The sequence below is a fragment of the Aythya ferina genome, assembly GCF_964211825.1.
Source record: "Aythya ferina genome assembly, chromosome: 1".
NCBI classification, from domain to species: Eukaryota; Metazoa; Chordata; class Aves; order Anseriformes; family Anatidae; genus Aythya; species Aythya ferina.
The window spans coordinates 26,976,896-26,998,050 of NC_140296.1; the positions used below are offsets into that span (position 1 = coordinate 26,976,896).

The 21,155-nt window shown below is 37.8% G+C and overlaps 1 protein-coding gene across 4 annotated transcripts; it reads right to left on the reverse strand.

Moving 5' to 3' along the window:
• Window positions 1-23: 23 nt before the first annotated feature.
• On the reverse strand, window positions 24-20,967 carry PROSER1 (proline and serine rich 1). 4 transcript variants are annotated; one of them, XM_084506279.1, is made up of 13 exons: window positions 20,834-20,967; window positions 17,593-17,658; window positions 16,774-16,842; window positions 16,233-16,327; window positions 14,477-14,570; window positions 13,878-13,988; window positions 13,078-13,161; window positions 12,100-12,178; window positions 9,582-9,677; window positions 9,415-9,459; window positions 5,324-7,088; window positions 4,530-4,677; window positions 24-352 (listed from the first exon to the last, which is right to left on the reverse strand). In XM_084506279.1, the coding sequence occupies exons 1-13, from the start codon at window positions 20,876-20,878 to the stop codon at window positions 347-349; spliced, it is 2,703 nt and encodes a 900-aa protein (XP_084362405.1). In that variant the 5' UTR covers window positions 20,879-20,967; the 3' UTR covers window positions 24-346. The 4 variants fall into 4 exon arrangements, with proteins under 4 accessions (XP_084362405.1, XP_084362403.1, XP_084362406.1 ...); XM_084506277.1 differs by lacking the exon at window positions 24-352 and adding an exon at window positions 1,431-3,144; XM_084506280.1 differs by lacking the exons at window positions 24-352; window positions 20,834-20,967 and adding exons at window positions 1,431-3,144; window positions 18,242-18,456.
• Between the last annotated feature and the right edge of the window lie 188 nt (window positions 20,968-21,155).

Sequence of the window (21,155 nt, forward strand, 5' to 3'; positions counted from 1 at the left end):
GCAAACATAGTCCCAATATGTTCTCATGTTCTGAATGAAGGTTTTATTTCAAAGAATGTTTCACTACACCTTTGTAGTCTCTCAGCATGGCTGAAATACAGCAGTAAGAAGCAACCAAACAATCAAATCACAATTAGTCCAGACTTAAGTCACACAGCAACAGTCCTTTCCCAACATAATCTCAGTGTAAGATCTGGCACGGTTTGCCTCAGGAGCAGGCTTTTCCCTGGCTTTTTAAAATGGGGCTCAAGTAAGCATGAAAGAACTCAAAACAAATCATCCCCTTCAGAAATTCCAAGGTTGGGTCACAGGAGCTTGCTTCAAGCTGCAGTGCAGAACACTGACTTTATTCCTGAGGAGAAAAAATTAATAAAAGACAATTTTACATCAGGAAAGACTTTTAAAAAACTGAAACTTACCTTAATCCTAACCACTTGACAGTTCAATTTACAATATCCTGTTCAACACGGTTCAGTAAGAGTCAGAGAGCCCATTCTAGAGAAAACACTGTCGATAGTTTAATGCTTCTTAACCAATTTATTCACTTGCCTGACATTGATGACAAGCTTCTCTCTATCATGACACCAGCTGTGCATGAAATTCTCTTTTCTTGGTAAAGGACATTTCCCAGCAGGTAGGCACCACTTATGAAGTACATTGTTTCGGGATAACATTTAATACAGTGGATAGTAACTACTTCTCACCTGACTGCATTTGGAGAAACAAGATCTCACCATCTCCTACATATCTTTGAGATGTCTAAGGTTCAGACAGAAAAAATCCACCACAAACACACAACCCATGACCATTCAATATATGTTTTCAGAAACAGACATACAAAGTGCTTACATTTGATAAAGCAGGGCATAATAGCTGATGTTTGGTACTTGTTTTAAAGAACAAGGTAAAGTGAGTTAAAGTTTTTTTTTGATTGCTTGGTCAGGAAACTCGGACTCAAATCAGTGATCAAACTCAGCACCTTGGTAAAGTTACAAAATAAACACTAATATTATTATTTTCTCCTTCTCCAATTGATCTACAAATCTACAAAGAACAGCCTGTAAAAGGAATGAAGACCAGAGTACTGAAAGATGGTTGAATTTTTTTCTGCAGATTTCTTGAATCAAGAGGTAAGGCACTAACTTTAAAAGCAGTTCAAAGTGGAGAATCATTAGAAAGCAACAGCTTTCATGAAATAAAAAAATTGTGAAAAAGCAACATATTTCTAAATTTAAAGTAATATGTTATTTTGATTATAAAAATGCAAGACTACCTCAATTGCTGACAAAGTATGTAGGACACTATTAAGTTTTCTATCTAAACACTTCATGGGGTATCTCTGTTACCACTCTTTAGGAAACCTATTTTATAATTCAGTATCTAATTCTCCATCATAAAAACCAGCATAAGTAATATCAAACATGAGGAAGTGTCTTAGCAAAAACAAATTTATTCATCTATTTTTTAAGCAAATAGGTAAATGGTCAGCAAAGCCTTTTTGCCATGACTGTAAACTTTTTATTTTAAAAAATTGTGTTAAAAACCAGTACAGGAATTTCCATTAATGTTCTAAAAAAGTTTGTTCACATCTTGAAAGAAAATACATTAGCAACATCTCCCAGCAGAATTCATCTTTAAAAAAGTAAAACTCTAGGTGCAGAGCTTTTCTACATTATAGTATCTTCTACGTTTTAATTTAACCACAAGATTGAATATCATTCATCTCTGTTATCTCTAAAACATGATCAGGAGTTTACCTTACATAGATGATATTCAATGATATTCAATGATGTGTTACACATTGCCACAGGTACTAGCATTATTAAAAGAGTGCACAACTGAATTTCACTAACAAAGCAAGACTTTTCTATATACTGCATCATTACCCTTCCTAACCAATACAGTTAATTTAGCTCTATGCCTTTAAAATCATGTACATTTTCCAAGGAAAAATACTAAAAAACCCATGGTCCAAATTCTGCTCCCACTTACATTCACAGGATAACTCATAAGCACCATCAGGTTGTGGTTTATAGCCAAAAAGCTAAGAGAGAACCAGTGGGTTTGTGAATATAAGGGAGAAAAGAACTTGACACATGTCTGTAAACATTCACAAAAGTCTGCAGTCAAAAGTGCCGGATAGGCAGCCTATCCGCAGTACAATTATTTCATTCACAGAGAGGTGTGGGGGTAGGGAAAATGTTACGGAACATTATTTTAGATGCAAATTAAAAGGCTTTTTATGGACTTTGGAAAGACATATTTCCAGCTAGCTAAACCATACTCCAGTAAAACGTAATCCACTTCTATCCAAATACAATACAGCACCATCTCCTAGATCTCCTGCTCAGATTCTGACAGAGTACTCAATTCAGCAGCAAGCCCATGACAATATCTCAAAGCATAAGAATACCCCCAAGCCCCTCTGATCTAGTCTCCCCTTAACATACTACTGATGCTAACAGGAGATCCTCACACATACAAATAAAAGATCTGAAGAACCATACACTGATCTTGATCTATGCACGCACGAGAGGCGTGCAGCTAGACTAAAGATCATCTACAGCTTTAAGTATCTAATTTCAGTCTAGATCTCATTCTATATTAACCACATATACCATACAAAACGTAACAGAAGAATAGGTGCTTATACACACTATTATGTATACTTGTTCTCCCCATTCAGTTTGAAAGCCAATTGCTCTATTTACACATGCCTGTTTGAACGTTCTTGATCCTGTAAGAAGCCAAACATTCAATTTCTAAGATACAAGTAGAGTCAGGGATGCTCAGCAATTCACAGGATCAGACCCTGAATCAGTTAAATGCAATCACAAATTAGGTTTGACATCTGACGCAGTTGCCTGCAATCATTTTATCCTCACGTTTCCCCCTCTTTCCCCAATTCAGACCACAATCCCACTCAAGCAGAGTGCTCCCACTAAAGTGGAGTCAGCCTTCAAAGTGAATAGGATCAGGCTCTGTCAAGCAACCACTGCAGTCTTTAAAAATGTCTGGTATTTATTGCCATCCACTCTGGGGCAGACTTGTCTGCAGTGAAAATGGTGTTCCTGGTGTTGATGGATAGTTAGCAAAACCTTCAGGCTGAGCTGTATAGTTCTCCAGAGCAGAAGCAGAGTGTGCCTTCAAGGAAGAGAAGAAGTTAGGAAACAGCACAGATAAAAACAAACAAAAACCTAAATCAAGCAAAATTTCAGGCACAATACCGGTCATACTCAAGCCAAAACAAAAAATACTTAAAGTTTAATCTGAAATATGCAAAGAGTGAAGATGAGCAATGCAGCTATATGCATGTGTTAAACTGCAGTGCAATTATTGCTCTGAAATACCAGAGTGAGAAAAGCAGTTGGATTAAGAGGAAACATGAAGAAGCATTATTGGCATTTATTTTTCAGTGTAGGAAGCCGCAGCTGATCTGGAAGGCATAGCTTAATTAGAAGCTGTAGTATTTCACTGACTCTGAGCCTTCTTTATCTACATTGCTCAAGTGTTCACTTCAATGATTTTAACTTGTAAACAAGAAAAACATTTCCTCAATGCAATCTGCATACATAGATCTACACAGAATAATTTCCAGAGCTGGAAAAGCAACATGGTTGAGATTAAGTCATTTGCTTCTTTTGATCTATTTCCTCTGATATTCAAGAGGTATCTGATAGTATTCTGCATATTGAACAGTATTAGACACGTGCTCCATCTCAAAAATTCATGTGCCACAGAACAGAGAAATCATCAATTTGAGGCACTTAACTGTCTGTTCTAGTATTTTGTATAGAAGGACAAAAATTCTTCCAGAATCCTTATTCTGTACAGAAGCCTTTTTAAACAACAGATAAATTAAATGTCTAAATTATCTAATACAAATGATGATAGCTTCAATTAACCTCTGTAGGCTGCTGACTGCAATGAGTTGTTTCATGGACAAGAGAGATGATGAAACTACATATTACCTACAGCCACCTCAAGCTTATATTATGGGGACTATATTTGTGGTAACTGTCAAGACAAAGGCACTACAACAGCAAACACAAATTCAATAAAATCTGACTGTGGATGTAGAGAGGTGCATAAGTAAAGACAAAGTGGTTTTCCAAAGTATTAAAATGTCAGACTGGAACTGAGCTCAGATTTTGCACCTACATGGTCAGCTCACTAGATTTAACATAAATCTATATAAAATTTTTACTCTCTTGCCTTTTCTTTTTTTTTTCTTTCACACCTCATTTCACAAAGTTTTTTTTTTGTTGTTGTTGTTGTTGTTGTTTTTCTGAAAGAGTTTAATTACATTTATAACCTCCAAAAGCACTGTATATTGATTGGTCCCCCCAGACCTTCAGTAAAAACATTTATCTGAGTCATTCTTTTTCATCATCCTTGTAACTGGTTCTCAGACAGGTTAGAGGTTTTAAACCATTTACGTATTTAAACTAATCCCTAGAAGTTGACACTGAAATACACGTTCAAACAATTACTGGAAGGAAAATAGTATCAACAAATAGGCACATTACCTGTAGTAGTGCCGACTGTGCAGCCGCACTATGCTGCAATTCCTGTAAGGAAGATTGTGTGGCACTTTGGGGAAAGCCAGGGATACCAGGGAGAGATAAAAGACCAGGAAAAACTGCATTTCCCGGTGTCTGTAGTCCAGAAGTCAAACTGAAAGAAATGAAGATGTGGCTGTTACTAGGAATATCTGCATGACATTTTATCCTATCTTTCTCTCTGTATAAGTTTATGCCTATATTAATTTCTAAACCACATAAAGGCCAGAATTTCCAAACAGAAGCCCACTCTTTACCCGCCTACAAATTATTCATGCACACACAAACCAAGACCATCTGGAACACAATGTGCCTAAGAAGGGAACTCAGAAATTTTTGTATCTTGTCTGGGCCTACTATTCATACACAAAAAACATACACAAAACTCTGCTAAGTACTTCCTTAAAATATGGGAACATCTAGGAACATCGTCTGCCATTACCTGGACACGTCAATGGATGCCAACGTGGAATCCATTCACATAAAGGCCTAGGAGGTGCCAAGTATCCTCATCTGGGACACAAGACTACTCAGCACCTCGCTGGGTTAGACTGTGGTAACCAGAATGACCAAGAGCAACCTATTTAGTAGCTACTTTATTAGTTTCTAAAGACAGCTGGCAATGTACTGGTGAACTAAGTTTACAATTTAACTGTAATTACTAACTGTGACTGAAAATAATGTCTATGCATAAAGTAAAACCACAGTTTTGCTCAAGAGAAAAAGAAATGGTTCTGACCTCCTTCAGAAACAAAACATACCCAGCCTGTGCAACAAGTGCAGAGTTGAAGTTTGAGCTAAAGGCCGAGGCAAACCCTGGCAGGACCGGAGCCGGAGATGGGGCTGTGGCAGCTGCCGGCAACGGTGCAACTGCTGCTACTGCAGAAGATGCCTGGAGGCCAGGGAAAGAAGGGAGAGCAGGAGTGACAGAGGGTGTGTTAGAGACAGGAAAACCAGGGAAGGATGGGTTTGATGATCCCAGAGGTCCCTGGGCAACAGAAAAAAGGGAAGGGACAGCACTGGACAAGTTAAGCGAAAAGGGTGGAGCGGAGACTGTTGCTGAGGCGGCGAGTCCTGAGAGTACGGCGGCTGTGGAGCTCACATGAGGGGCAGACACAGCTGAAGCAGTTGTAGACGGAGTAGCTAACAAAGACCCTGGGAGAGTGACGGGTGGTGTAAGTGCTGGATTACCAGTAAAAGCAAAGTTACTGGTTAGAGACGTGAAAGGAGGAAGTCCATTAAATACGGGGGCAATGGGAGCAGTGGAGCCATGGGGGGCGAGGGAAATGGAAGCCAGAGAACTGGAGTTGTTTAGAGGAGCACTCAAGGAGGAGAGACCTGACAGCGCTGGATTCAGGGAACTGGGTAAACTGACTGGCACTGAAGCTGCTGAGGTGTATGCACGCCCAAGCGCTGACAGTCCTATAGTGCCATGAGAAGGGCCAGCTGAGTGAGAAGGACCTTTGAAGGCTGAGAGGGTAGGACTCATGGGTTCTGTTTTGACTAGAACCTGTGGAATACTTGTGGTAGCTGGGGCTGATGAGAGCTGCTGGTCAGGATTAGTAGGGCTCGTGCCATGCAAGAGGGAGGCTGATGAGCCACAGCTGACTGGCATAATCGATGGTGAAGTGGTCAAAGGTGACTGTGCAGGCAATGTTGGAGGAGTGGAACTAGAATTGGTCACAGATGGGGATGGAAGACCTGGAAAAATGGCCAGCCCAGGTGTGGAGGAACGCTGTGGGGTGGGGGTGGCTGATGGAGTATAACATTTGTTGACAGAAGAAGTGGGAGGGTCAGAGCTTTGATTAGCTAGAGCAGAAAGAGAGGCAAGCTCACTCGTCATAGCAGAAGGTAAAGCAGATGAATTGATTAATGAAGTGTCATTTGATGTCAGAAATCCTTTTAAGACAGACAAAATTGGGTTAGGCAGGCTAAGTGAACCAGGAATGGTGGTGGCAGGAGAATTAGCAACTGTAGAGGGAACAGGACTAGAAATCCCTTGGACATTGGGTGGCAAGGACAAAGGGAGACCAGCAAAAACTGATGACAATGGAGTGGGATTGTTAGCTGAAGCAACTGAAGAGGTTGCAGAGAAAGGGAGGCCAGCAAATGGTGCAGTAGCAGATGCAAAAGCTTCATTAGGTGCAGGCGTGGCACATGGTGTGGAAGAACCTTGTGGAGCTGGTGTAGCAGTGGGTATAGAAGCCAGCCCAGAGAAAACTGCAGGGATGGGTGTAGAGGTAGCACTGTGAACAGAGGTGACAGGAACACCAGGCAATGACAGGGATTTGATGACAGTCGGGGTTGGAGTGGATGGCTGAGATGTATGGATGGAAGAGGAGACCTGTCCTGGGAAAACAGGAAGGACAGGGGTAGACATGTTCATCCCAGAGATGAGTGGAGTTGCAGGTGCTAATGGATGGCTTATTGCCTTGACAGGTGATGGGGTAGGGACTGGAGTAGCAGCAGGTGTTGAAGGATTAGAACCATGAGGAGTAAAGAGCTGATTCGCTTGTGCAGAAAAAGCTGCAAAGAAACAAAACTGGTAAGAATACTTGAAACTGTCAGAAATGTTTGAAATCAACACAAAACACATTTTATACAGCATTTCAAATTATGATACACAGGCAATAGCTAACATATAACATCTATATATAAAAAAATCCACACTGGAAACGAAACGGTATGTACAAACACATCACACAAGCTGTACATGACGTATGCTACCACTTCTCTTTAGAGCACTTTGTGACATTCACCACCTTTTCATAATCTCATGCAAGACAGTTGAGATATTCACGTATACTCCATAAGAACAGTTAAGTGATACAGGTAAACACCCTCCCTCTGATTCCTAAAATCTAGCGTTACCCAAACCACATCTAACATTCCACTGGCGTCAGATCACCTGGGCTCCTCTGCATTCACTCTCACTGAAGGTCACAATTTCCTTCAGAACCACTTAATTCAATGTATCATGATTTCAGAGAAGTTTAGTCAACATCTGAAGAAAGCTGATTTCAGGTGCTGGTATTTTTCTTTCTTTCAAACCAGGTCATTCTCTTCACTGTGTTTCCTTCATACTTTGACTCTAAGAAGGTATGCTTTTAAATTCATGTATCACACTACAGTATTAAACTAACATTGGCACTTGACCTTATCAACAAGTATTTCTGGAAGTCTGAAGCCAGGCGTCTATAATTGAGGCAAGTACCTGACACTACGAGTATGGACTTAAATCAACCCTACAAAGCAAGTAAAAGAGACATCAGTCAAGCTGAAGGAAAACAGGGAGGCACACGGCTAACAGGGCTGAGGAGGTTTGGCAGAAAAAAATGCCTTTATGAACACTGGCACATCAAGAACCTGATATCTCTACATCTAGATCCTTGTGGAATATAAACATGTTGATTAATCTCAAATAACCCTCATATTTTATTTTACCTTTAAAATGGTCTAGCTTGCCAATGGTCTGCAAGCAGATCATTGATACAACCAGCCAAACTCAACACCCCTAAGTTTAAAATAGTCTAGATTTCTCTCCCATATAAATTCTATGAATACACAAAACTAAAAATTGAATATTTAAAATCCTGGATCTAAGTTGATACAACAAATTTTGTTATTTTGTTACATATTTTATTTTTTATTTTATATTCTATTTTATTATGTATCTTGAAACTCTAAAATGAGTAAGCTTGCAAACAGACCACTTCCTTGTATATAGCCTTTTCCAAAAACCTAGACCTAGACTGCTCTGATCTGGATTCTGTCTGTTCCTTCAAGTTTCCAAGTTGAATATTCTCCTAATGATCACAGTTTGTAATCTTGTCAGCAAAGATAAACACCAAAGAAACACAGCAGGAATAGAGCTATTACTGAATTTCTTTTCCTAAGAGACTCTTTTACTCCTTACACTGTACTGATTTACCTGCATGAACTACCTTGTAAATTCATGCACACTGAAAAGGTATATATGAATAAAGTGATTCTTTGAAATAGCAGCCTTCCTGTAGAACCATCCTTGGGCATAGGAGAAAAGACAAAATGTAACTTTTTTTTTTCCTCTGGAAATATTTACAGGAGCTAAACTTATCATGGTCATGCTATCTATTTTGAGTATTTGCTAATATGTCTGACTCAACATAGCAGATTCTTGGTTTATATTTGTCAAAGTTAACAAAGTTTTTATCAAACACTTTCTGTAAGTAGCTCAACTTCCAATTTATTATTATTATTTGTATAATATCACCTCAATCCCCAATCTCCAGTACACTAAGTACCACATAAATACAGACCAAAAAAACGCACAATTCTCTTCTGAAAAAAGAATTGGAATTTAAAGTGTAAGACAAAATTGCAGGAGACATACTTGGATTTAACAGTTAAGACATTCTACATATGGATTGCAACAAACAAAGAACAAAGAATCTCTCTTCTGTATTCCTAGTCTTCCATTGCAACTAATATATGAAATTAAAAAGTGTATAGATTTTCAAATAGATGTCTGAGGTTTTTAACAACTGTAAAAAATACTAATGAAGTGTTTCAGTGCACTACGTTGCAAAGCATATCTTGATTTAACTTTTTGCATTTCTTACATACATATACAGATACTTAAGAATATAAAACTTAATGAGCTAACACAAATGGACAGATTTTAACTGTTTAATACTTTTAAGTGTAAAATGCCTGAAAATTTTTATCAGTTTTCAAGAGATTCTCTTGCAACAGCAATTAAATACATAGATCGTTATGGAAATCCTACTAAACAAATAAGTTATTTACATTTTCAGAATAATTAGTGGAGTTACAAACAACACAATAAGCCCCCTGCAGATTTGCAATTTACCTTGATTTTGGGAAGGTTTTGCCTGGCTGGAAAGGTCCTCATTTTCTAAACAGAGAACAACAGCTAATTACTTAAAAGCAAATGGAACTCGAGCAGTGAATGATCCAGTCAGAACAAGGAAGGAGGAGAAAATATCATGAACATTTTTAAAACTATGCATGCTTTACCTGCTACCACTTGATTAGCAGTATATGGTGGAGGAGCTGGTAAGCCTGGAGCTATGACATTAGCCATTGGAACTAAGCCAGCATTGTTGTAAGCACCTAAAAGAAGAAATGCAACATACACCTTAATTGCCAGAAGAACACGCATAAGAATGACCTAGGAAATGTCTTCCCTTGGAAAGAACATTTTCAAGATTATAAGACATTACTTCACCAAAAAGCCAGTTGTTAATCATCCAGGCTGCTGCCAATGTCTGCCTGAGTGACATGCACTGTGATCCAAATTTTACTAAGGGCAGTTCTCTCATCATTTTTTACAACAGAACCAAGCAGAAGTAGAAATTAAAATTTTGCACCTTGAAAGAGCCTGAAAAAGACAGGTTTCAATTGCTTTCACTTCCATGTAGCCTGAAAAACTTAAAGGGGAGTAAAGAATCAGAGTATCTGCAGCATCATTTGTTCTTTTTCTATTCCTAACTTAAAGGCTGTTGCAGCTCTTCTTTTAATATTAAAGCCTTTACAAACAAAAGAGCCAAACATACCAATGATCACGCTCAGCCCTCTCATCACTAGTCAGAAAATTCAGAGAATGATGTCACATCTCTGTACAAATAAAATTCTTAATCAACCACTCTTCAATATTTATTTAAATGTGAAGAAATCAAAATGGGATAGCAGATGATTTTTATATAAAATGCTTATTGTACTTAACATGTCAAAAAAAACTTTCTTCCCCTCCTTATTCTTTGGAGCAACTTGAACTGCTGTTTGATAGCTATAGCATACAGTTCTGATGAAGAGTATAAGAATTTAACTCACAGTAATATAAATACAATTCACAATGGTCCTGAATGACTATTTTAAGAGTATATAAACTCATGCTTCATTGTAAAAGGCACCACTTGAAAAATACTCCAAGTGCGGTAATTTAACATAAAAAAACCCTTTCTGATTTCACAGTTTCATAGAAGTTCTTCTTAATGTTATGATTTCTTGCAGGACAACTCATGATCCAAAATCAGAGAAGTAACTAATAATCACTGTGTCACGGAGGAAGCAGATATTATACCATAACATGTAAGAGGCAGAAAATAAAACATCATTCCAACTTTTCTACCCATTGCTTGAATCAGATTCAATAATTTCAGGTCAGTAACTGCAATCTCATTAAAAACAATTTTATATACAGGTATGTATCATTAGCTGTCAGTTCCCTTGTCACAAGGGCTTTCTAAAACCACGCTGCAGTTTAATAAGTCCCTGAAACCATAAAAAACTATTCTATATACTAAAATGTACTAGTATTTATGTCCAGTCACAGGCCAAATTTTGTGCCCTAACTGATTTTGCATAGGATTTATTTAATATAAATTTGAACTGGTCTGCAAGTTTACAGTACACTTTTTGGAGAGCAAGCCATTTCTAGGGCACAAGTCATCAGACTTTAGCTGCTAGTACTGCCCATTTTTCTGGACTGATATAAAGAGATTAGTAGACATTAAGTTGATTAGATGACTCACTTTTCAATATCCTTGCCAAATGGTCTATCACACTTTCTCATCAATTGCCTTAAAAACTCCCTGAAATTCCTAACACCAGTGAAAAGCAAGCTTGCAAACCAGAGCACTCTTCATTTTGTAGTACAGTATGTCAAGACCAAGAAGAGTTTTCATCTGCTGCACAAAAAGACTTCTGCCTGCCTATATAAGTACTCCAACCTCCTATTCCAACGAAATGTCAGTTTTATAGTCCTGCAAGCAAAGTCTGTGTCACTTATTTGTGTCACTTGCTAGGAAGAGCACTTCGGCAGATTGAGTCCAGTTGCAGCTGAGACAAGTGTTACCAAGTGCCTTGCTATCACCACTAATGTCTTAAATTAAACAACTGATGCAGCAGAACATAGAGAGGAACTTACAAAGAAAGGCTCTGTCTTGCCTGAGGCACAAGGATAGGAACAGTCAGGCAAAATGTAAAGTAGCAAGGGCAACTGTTATGTCCCTTCTGAGACTGAAATCTACATGCCTAAAATTTTCTTTTAGGAAACTGTATTCCATTGTGACAGGCAGCAAAGTGCTTTTACTGAAGTTAACCGAGAAACAAATTACAGCAAGTTGCTACATCTTTCCACCCAACTCAGTGCTGTGCATGACCATATCCTAAGTTTGGCACGACAGCAACAAGTCAACAGACTTGCCAAGCCAAAATTCAAACCTCGGTCAAACATTAAAACAAAGACACAGCCCTAGTTTTGTCCAACACACATGCCTCCCATAAATGAATTACTCTGGCATCAAACAGGATTGGTATTCTGTCTTACGATGTTGGTGTTCAAAAAATAATTAAATATATATTCCTCTTTTTGTCAACTCTGTATTCTTGACAAAGAGGTAGAAACCAGTACCCAGAGCATGCTTAGGGAGCACAAACCAATTTCAGAAATGGTCAGAAAACTGACACTGAATTACTTAAAAGGCAAATGTATGAAACAATAGTATCAACCTAAAACATATAGAAGCCTTACTTGGTGCAATAGTTGCATGTGGCCGACATGGTGGGATGGGGTATGGAACAGGCTTGTGTGGATTGTAGGTTGATGGAGCCTACACAAACGAAAAACAAACAGAAGAAGCAATAATGAATGCATTACCTGTTGTTTCACAGAAACCTAACATTAGATACTATTACAGGCAGCTGTTCTTCACAGTAAATATATTTATGATATCAAATTCCTTTGCAATATCCACAATGACAGCAAATATTTCATTATTTCTAAAGAGAATGAAACAAACATCACTTTAGATTTTAATGTAAAACTGAGCACAGGTGGGAAAGGAAACTCCTTCCTGTAGTCTTCACACTCTGCAGTCTTGGAACGATTTCCCATTTTAAAGATAAAGCAGATCTAAAACTAATGAATGTTGCCTTTAAAATAATACAGATCAGTGGGAAATATTTCGTAATAAAAGTGTAAATAAAACATTAGAACAATACTTCCAAATAGCATTAGCTTCTTTGAAAGTTTGTCCTATGTGCTTAAAAACATTGAAATATAGATCAGAAAAAAGAACCTTCCCCTAAAGCACTGCCATAATTCACACTTCCAAGATGCATTTTTATGTTCATGTAGCAAAACCCCAGAGACTGTAACATAAAATTGTATACATTTGTGCCTAAATCTTCTAGTAGCTCATGACAAACTACTAAAATTGCTTTTAGTTTTCTCTTCTGCTACTGTAGTTTAAATTCTGCCTTTGAATGCATGCATGCTGTATCCACTAGAGAATCATATTCTCTGAAGAAATAATATAGAGTTTGATTCTTTTAAAGTTAAATACAAAAATTTTAGGTCATATTATCTTTATTATAAAAGCCCAGCTTTGTTTAAATTGCTGCTCTTCTTGAAACATTAACAGTATTTAAGATAAAAGCCTTATTAAATCCGCAGTCAGATTTTTTTTTTCTTAAAAGTTTCATTAATTCATTCATTTGTTACACATACTGGTTTGGATGGTCCAAGTATACGGGCTGCTATTCCCTTTCCTTCATTAGTACACTCTTCTGTGTCCTTTTTGATAGGAGTTCCCTGAAACAAGAGAAAATCATCTATTAGGTATTAATTTAGAAATAAATCTTGCTATAGAATTGCTGATATATTTGCCTTATTTCTAAACCAAATTGAGTTTTTGAATATTCTGAAAGTGACACTTAATAATGTCTGTTAGAAAAAATAAACTGTCTTCTATGCTTGTTAAATGTGAAGTGAGAGCATTCCAATAGCTTGGCATGCAACATTGGGCTTTTCCTCTAAAGAGATGCATGGTAAACAAGTCCACGTTTCTGACATAATCAGAATTCTGAGTTTTGACCTCTGTACATGATAACTTACATTTCCATTTCTTGAAATGTTCACAGGAAATATTCAATTTGGCTGTTCAAGAACTACACTAAGATTATCAGTAGTAATGTAGTGACCGTATTAGGCCATCTTACTTACCTACCAGGAAGGCTCCTTATATCTCTTCTGATTCTGCCATATATTCCTATAGTTTATTTACAATGTTTTTCTTTATAAGAACAGCACCTTATTTATGCAGTAATCTTTATACAAAGCAGCACAGGAAAAATGCACTAGTAAAAATAATGCAAATACACTGTGAAAGTGTTATGGGGTACTATAATAAAAAACATTGCTTTCAATTCCACTCCTCCTTACGTCTATACAAATCCTAGTTTGGTTATACTATAATGAATCCTAAATCAAGAATGCTGTGAAAAGCAAAGGCATAAGATTGTGCTTACTGGAAAAATTCCATTTATACGGCTTGGTTTGCCCTTGGGATAAGGGTTGCCAGGAATCATGCCACACGATGATATCATAGCATGGGGAGCCTTACAACCTGTTTTTGAAGCCTGCAAAACAATCAAGAAAGGTCATTATTTGCTATCAAGTTCAATGCTTTAAAGAAATATATTAATATTTCACGACATTTAGACTGCATAAATCAACCTACAGGGAACAACTCAAAGCTTTGCCTCTGTCAGATCTTACCAAATAGTCCTCGTGAGGTTCTGCCAAAGTCCGCTTTGCTTTGAGTAACTCTACTCACCCCACCTCTGCTTGTACTGAACTTAGGGTTGAACACTTGGTCTTCTCTAAAACAAACTCAGACTGTTTCCTTAAGTATTGTTTGTCTCTGAACCTATTTTCCATATTATTCTGATGTCTGACAAAAACTTCCCTTTTTTTTAAGCACGTATTTTGCAGCTTCTTCTTTTAGCCTGCTTTCCACCAGTTGTTCCCAGCAGTCCTCATAGGAAGTCTTCACCCCGCAATGCCCATAAGGATGCAAACAATACAATATTTGACAGAATCAAGGAAACTAGAGTATCTGGACTACCTGCTCAAGAATTCTTCTGCACCTTTTCTTCTCTGACATATTAATTCTGAACAGATCTTCAATAAGGCGGTAATTCTGAGCATCAACAATGTTGCTACAAATAAAAACGATGACAAATGATTACTACCATTCCATATGCTTATCACAAATAATGTACTACTGAAAAGCCAGTATCCAACAATACATTAAAAAGCATAATTAGTTCAGGTCATAATGTTACTATTATTATTAAAGCAAAAAACTCAGGCTTAAGTATGGACTTTGTACCTCTAAGTGAAACATGGTATCAAAATTGCTGATGAATGTGGAACAATGGACAACAATGGCTGGACTTCATGGTAAAAATAGCTATGCTGACAAAATGGATTTTGCATTACAGCATTTTGTCAGAAAAATTTAATTACTACTAGCATACAATTCCCAGCACAGCAGAAAACCACCAGCTAATGAGTTCATCACTGTTTCTTACTACACTGGTAGGCAAACAAATTTTCATCCTATTTATTCCACAGTGAAAAAGATGAAACCCCTGGCAATTCTATCCACATTCTGCAGAGCTTGTGAAAGTCCTCACATACCTCCAAAAACTACCCTTCCTTTCTTCTTGTTCCTCTCCCAAAAATAACACTAGACACTCCAAGAAGAACAACAAAATCTGCATGTACAGGAAGCCTAATGTCTGATTCCACCTGCCTTTTTCAAAACCCTGACCACAGCACCTTTACTGCTGTCAAATATCACACCCCCACCAAGCTACTGGAAACATAAAACAGCTGCTTAAAGGACAAATTATCAAAGGAGAAAAATATTAGAATAAACAGAATCAGCAGAATGTTGAAGAAAGCCAAGAAAAATACCTTATAGATGGTATTAAAATGTGATCGATCACACCAGCTGAAGTGTAACAACAGAAGAGCCTATGAGCTCCAATTCTATTTCAAGAAGCAGGACAGGTTAGTTTATTATGCCATCCTTTAGGATGCCCTGTTTTGCTTTCGTCTGAAGAGATTAGGAGCATTCATACAGATTCTCACAGCTCAACTCCAAAAATAAGGTCGTGCCTATATCCTCAATCTATGGGTATCTATATCACAAATCTGTATCCCTCCAAATGTTTAAACCAGCACAGCATTCATATGCAAGGCAGACATACAAAATGCAAAAAAAAAAAAAAGAAAACACACTACCACCACCAGAAACCAAACAGAAAAGTTCCAATATAAACATGTGTAAGAGGTAAATTTTTTGAGGCTGCTATGCATAGTTGGAAAAAAAAAAAACACTTTCTATACAATCATACATTTAGAAAATCTATACATCTTTTACAGACATTAAATCAGTAAACAAAACGTGTCAATTTAAAAGTAGTATTTACTTAACTCATTTTTATATATGTAATACTTAGAGGACTTGCAAATGCAAAAGGGTAAATGCTCAGAGCGCTCTGGTCTCAAGCCTTTTACATTTCAGTGAGCAGAAATAGGCTTAATGCCCTCTTCATTTTCAAAAATATTTAAAGACCACTGCAAAGCAACACTTTTCTAGCAAACAGAAGAGGCGTGCACAAGACTCAGATGGAATTCTGCACAATGTCTGCTTCTATTTTTTCTTTTACAGCCCTATCAATAATGGATATGTGCTTTCCCTTAACTGGCCACAGTTCTTCATTCTAGAAGTATATTAAGTTTTACATACTCAAACGTTAGCAAAATACAATAAATACATCATAAGGAAATACAGCATGAGAGGTACTTACGAAGCTAAGATTTCAAGGGCGATAAGTTTATCTTTACTGAATGTGAAGCAGTTGAGAATATTAACCATTTTTGATGCGGGCACTGCCACTATTTTCTGACAAGCAAGCAAGAAAAAAAAAAGTGGATATAAAACAATGCACTACAATTACTTTAAAATAAAAATGACACTCAGTAACAGCTTTGTATCATGTATTTCAGCAAACAAATATTTATTTAATTTCTGTGAAGGAGATTATATGTGCTAAATCCTGTACAAGGAACACTACAAAGCATTTGTCAAAAGCAGAGATATTAGGAAGGTTAACACTAGTTAGAGGGCTACATTATTCTCGTGTTACACAGGAAAGTCAAATATACTTTAGTGAGAAAAAAATACCCTGGTTAAATGTATGAGATTTCATTAAAAAAAAAAAAAAAAAAAAAAAAGGAAACACTGAAGATTAAAGGGTAGACCCATCAGTTGCAAAAGCACACATCATAAATTTAAAATGAGATTAAAAGAGCAAACATACTCCACAAAATGATTCCACTAGAACTTACATGTTGTAAAGCCTTTATTGCCTTGAGCTGTGGTTCAGCCCAAGAAAAGTATCTCAGTAATTCAACAACCTGCAACAGAAAAGCCATCAATTAATCTTTTATGTATATTCAAAAGTGATGCTAATAGATAGCATCAACATCATCTTTCCATTCTTGGAATACAGTGGTATACAGCTAAAAACACAAACCTATCTGTAATATTTGACTACCTCAGTGCCCATCAATATCTAATGTTCTTTTTATGTCCAAGTAGTCTCCTAAATAATCATCCTATGTCTTGAGATGATATGGAAGTATTTAAAATAGATACTTATTCCTCTTTATGTATTTCTATATATCCACAATTGCCACAGTATGAGAATAAAAAAAAAAAAAAAGCCTTTGTAAAAGCTTATTAACATGCACTATGTCAAACAACATATTTACTAAACGTGGATAGAAAGCAAAGAATCAAGCAAGCAAGCAAACAACAACAACAACAATAAAAAACAGATAGAACCAAAATAACAGCTGGGTACTTATTGTAATACACCAATTTAGAAGATACATGCAAAATAATCCCAAATTCCATGATTAATTGCCCCAATTTTCCTCACACAAGAGGAGCTAAAATGCAATGGTTTTGCTAACATAAAATAACTTAGTATTACTTTTAGCAGATTAATGTTGATATAATAATTAGAAAATATATCTCCCTAGTTAATAAATGAAAAAGTGAGTATGATCAGCCTCAGTATGACCGAAAATGCAGTCTTTCTGTACCACTAAACACACAAAACCAACAGCTCCCATTAAATCCATGACAGTGTTGACTTTTACCTGTTCACTAGAGAAGTATCCATGAACATATTCAATAGCTTTTAATTTGTACTCAGTCAATACAGCCTAGAAGATACAGGGGGGGAAACAAAAAAAGACAAAACACATCAGTAGCCCCTCAAAATTAAAATTATAGCACAATCATCTGTTAGATCAAACTATTAATCTAAAAAACATACCCAACCTTACAAAATGACCTTTGCATCAATTAACTGCAGTATTTCTAAGTGACACTATATTCCTCAGTGAATTAAAGGAACAATGAAAAGCAGAGACACCATTTAATTTTTCTGTTTTAAAAAATACTCATTTGGGTTTAATTCATTTCACATTGTTTTTTTAGTTTAAAACTGAACTGAAAGAACATCATATTCTTCCTTTTGCCACTATGGTTTACATCAACATTATGCTAAATACAGTTCATTATTCACTCAATCCCCTTGTACGTTCCTATAACATAATTAGCAGAGTGTCTTACTGCAGTGAATTTATGTAGAGACTGGGTAACAAGACTGGATGGACAGAATTAAGTATGCCAGAAATGTGATGTTGTCTTATCATTACCTTACCACAGTTCAAAATTGAACATGCAACCATTAAAACGAAGGAAGCAAGGCAGCTTAATGCAGTACTGGCCTCCACTTCTGACCTGGTGGTAAGACAGTTTTGTTGACAATCACGCAGGCCAGCAGCTTGGGTTGCCTCCCTCTCCTTGTGCTCTGCTCACTGGTACTCATGCAGCACAGGAAGACAGGACACCTTCTTCTCCAGTTTCCAAGCCCCCCATCTATCTCTAGCTCTTACGCTAAATATCCTGGTCATCTTCAGCTTCATCCACCCCCATTTCTCCTTTCCCCAACTGCATAGCATAGCCCTAAAACCGCCCCCCTACTCTTTCTGATTTTTGCCCCTTGCTCCTCCACACAGACAGAAATGAAGGTCTCCATCACTGCAATCTGTCTGTAGGAGCACAGCTGTGCAGAAACACACTTGCACACTGATTGAGGCAAACCCCTCTACCTCATTAAGAGACCAAGACTACCAGAAACACTGAAGCCACAGGAGATTCACAGCCACTTCTACATCATCATTTTTAATTCTCTCCCATCCTTCTCTTCCCATATAAAGGGAAAAAAAAGAAAATAACATGTCATGTAACAGTTTCTTTACAAAAAGAAATGTCAGTCCTTAAATCAACAACAGAATGACATAACAAAAATAGCACAAACAGAAAGCAGTGCTCTGAAAAGGATATTTTGTTAATAATCCTAAATATGTATGGGGAAAGATGGCACTAAGCTACACATTAAGACATTTGAATAATTCTTTCCTGATAATTGTGGGGTGGAAATGAAATGTACCCACACTAATTACTTGTGAGCCAGTTAATAAATAAGGTTCTACTCCAGAGCTAGACTAAGTTTAAACAAAGAGCTACCAACAAAGATACAGATGTCACATTGATACAGCACAGCTAGTCTTAACAGCGCAGTGCTGATCCTTAGATGAACTGTAAATTTGGTTTACAGGAATACAGGCAGAAAGCATACAGGAAATATAATTGCCTGCAATCACATGTCAAAACCCCTTTTGTCTGAAGCATTTAGTAATCACAGAGCGTATTCTGAAGGGCTGCAATGCAGACATGATGTTTGAAACATTACTCATTCCCACCACCGATTCTCAGAAAAAGTACTTCACGTGCAAGTTGCTCCTTGATTTTTTCCCCAAATTTTCCATAAAATATCTTAGACTAGGATAGAAGTCCACACCCTGAAACCTCTTAATCTGTCTTTTTTAGATGGTTACACAGCATACATATACATACCCCTAAACCCATCTGTTTTATTAAGGGGTGTTTGAGGCCCTACACAAAAAGCAAGCGAGTGCTGTGGTGCTAAGGAAGACCATCACTGGGGCTCTGTGCAGGGGTGGTTTGTACCTTGGTGCACCCCAAAAGGACACTACTCCCACCACAGTCACTGTGGCCCCGAGCACTGGCTGGACCAAACCTGTTCTCTGTAGCACCCCAGTGTCTGCAGGCAAACACCCCCCCCAAAACAGCTCATGATAACAAACTCCCAGGACAAGCCCTTCCTTTCCTCACCACCACAGCTTTACCAGCACACTAGTGACATACATCACCCCTGCTTTAATGTTTCAGCTACAGCAAAACGCCTCACTGCAGGTTTGCACTTCCCACACAAGGCAGGAACCATCCTTTTATTTGTGTCTCAGTACCTGAAGGGTCCAGACATTTTTTTCTACCTCCTTGTCCACTTCCAGCAGTTGGGGAACTGCCCTAAACACTGATCTCTAGTTCCTCTGTTAAAAGCAAGCCTCTGTGCAGAAAGAAGTGAGAGCATCTGTCAGATAACGGGAAGCCTGGGTTTCACAGAATCACAGAACCATCTAGGTAGGAAGAGACCTCCAAGATCACCTAGTCCAACCTCTGACCTAACACTAAGTTTTCCACTAAACCATATCCCTAAGCTCTACATCTAAACATCTTTTAAAGACCTCCAGGGATGGTGACTCCACCACTTCCCTGGGCAGCCCATTCCAATGCCTAACGAGGCTTTGTTTGTGTCTCTGCTTCCCACATCAAGCAAATATTTTGCTCAGGGCATTTTTAACAGGTGATGTGCAAACAGAACCCATGAAGGGGACCAAAATCCAGGCCTCCACAACCTGGAGGAAGGCATGCACATGCTCCTGAGCAGGGGGAGATGGCAAAATGCATCTTGGTCATCAGCCCTCTTATGTGTTTCATCTCCAAAATACATACAAAAAATAACTCACATTATAAGCCCACTTCTCCAGATGAACTAAGCAAATGCCCTCCCCTCACTTAAGAGCTATTCGGTTAGTTTGACTTTTCATCCTGCTCTACCTTGAGAGAGAAAAAGTCATGATAAATTATTCCAATGTTTATTTCAGACAAGCATTTTTTTAAGTGCATCTGGTCCACGCTTTCAGCACTGAATTAACATCACGTCAGTTTTCTCAGAGAATAAAAGTATCTCAAACAGAGCAAGCACATCACAACAGCCATATGCTATTATATTTGATATACAATGACTAGGATATACCAATAACACAGAATTATAGTTTTTCAAACTGAAGTGCAATTTAACCTTTATTGGAGCCTCGAGTGATTATTAAAAAACACAAATGAACGTGGTGTGTTCATCATATTTTAGATGAAATGGTTAATCTGGCATGCAAAACGAAAAGTTACCTTTCTAATTTCATCCAGCACGGTCTCAAACGATTTCTTATCCATCTTTATGAGTTCATTCAATGCAGATATACGAAAAGGGTAGGGGAAAAAAAAAATACTCCACGCCAAAGATTTTAACGAGACGATATATAAAAATACATATAATTAGCTAAGATATATAGATTAGTTAAAAATTTATAGATTAGCTAAAAAACACCGAGCAGGACGGGCGGCCCGGGCTCTCCCCAGCCCCTGGGGCTAGCGCTGACGGCTCTGCACGGCGGCTGGCCGCGGGACAGACGGACAGGGACAGACGGGCGGCAGCGGGGCCATCCCGCTC

What these genes read in the sequence shown, in the direction of transcription:
- PROSER1 (XM_084506277.1), bottom strand. Translation starts at nt 20,878, where the DNA reads ATGGATAAGAAATCGTTTGAGACCGTGCTGGATGAAATTAGAAAG. An exon ending in GCAGAAGAATTCTTGAGCAG is followed by an intron (nt 13,989 to 14,476) that starts GTAGTCCAGATA and finishes ATTGTTTTGCAG; the next exon opens with GCTTCAAAAACAGGTTGTAA. An exon ending in CACAGTCGGCACTACTACAG is followed by an intron (nt 3,145 to 4,529) that starts GTAATGTGCCTA and finishes TCTTCCTTGAAG; the next exon opens with GCACACTCTGCTTCTGCTCT.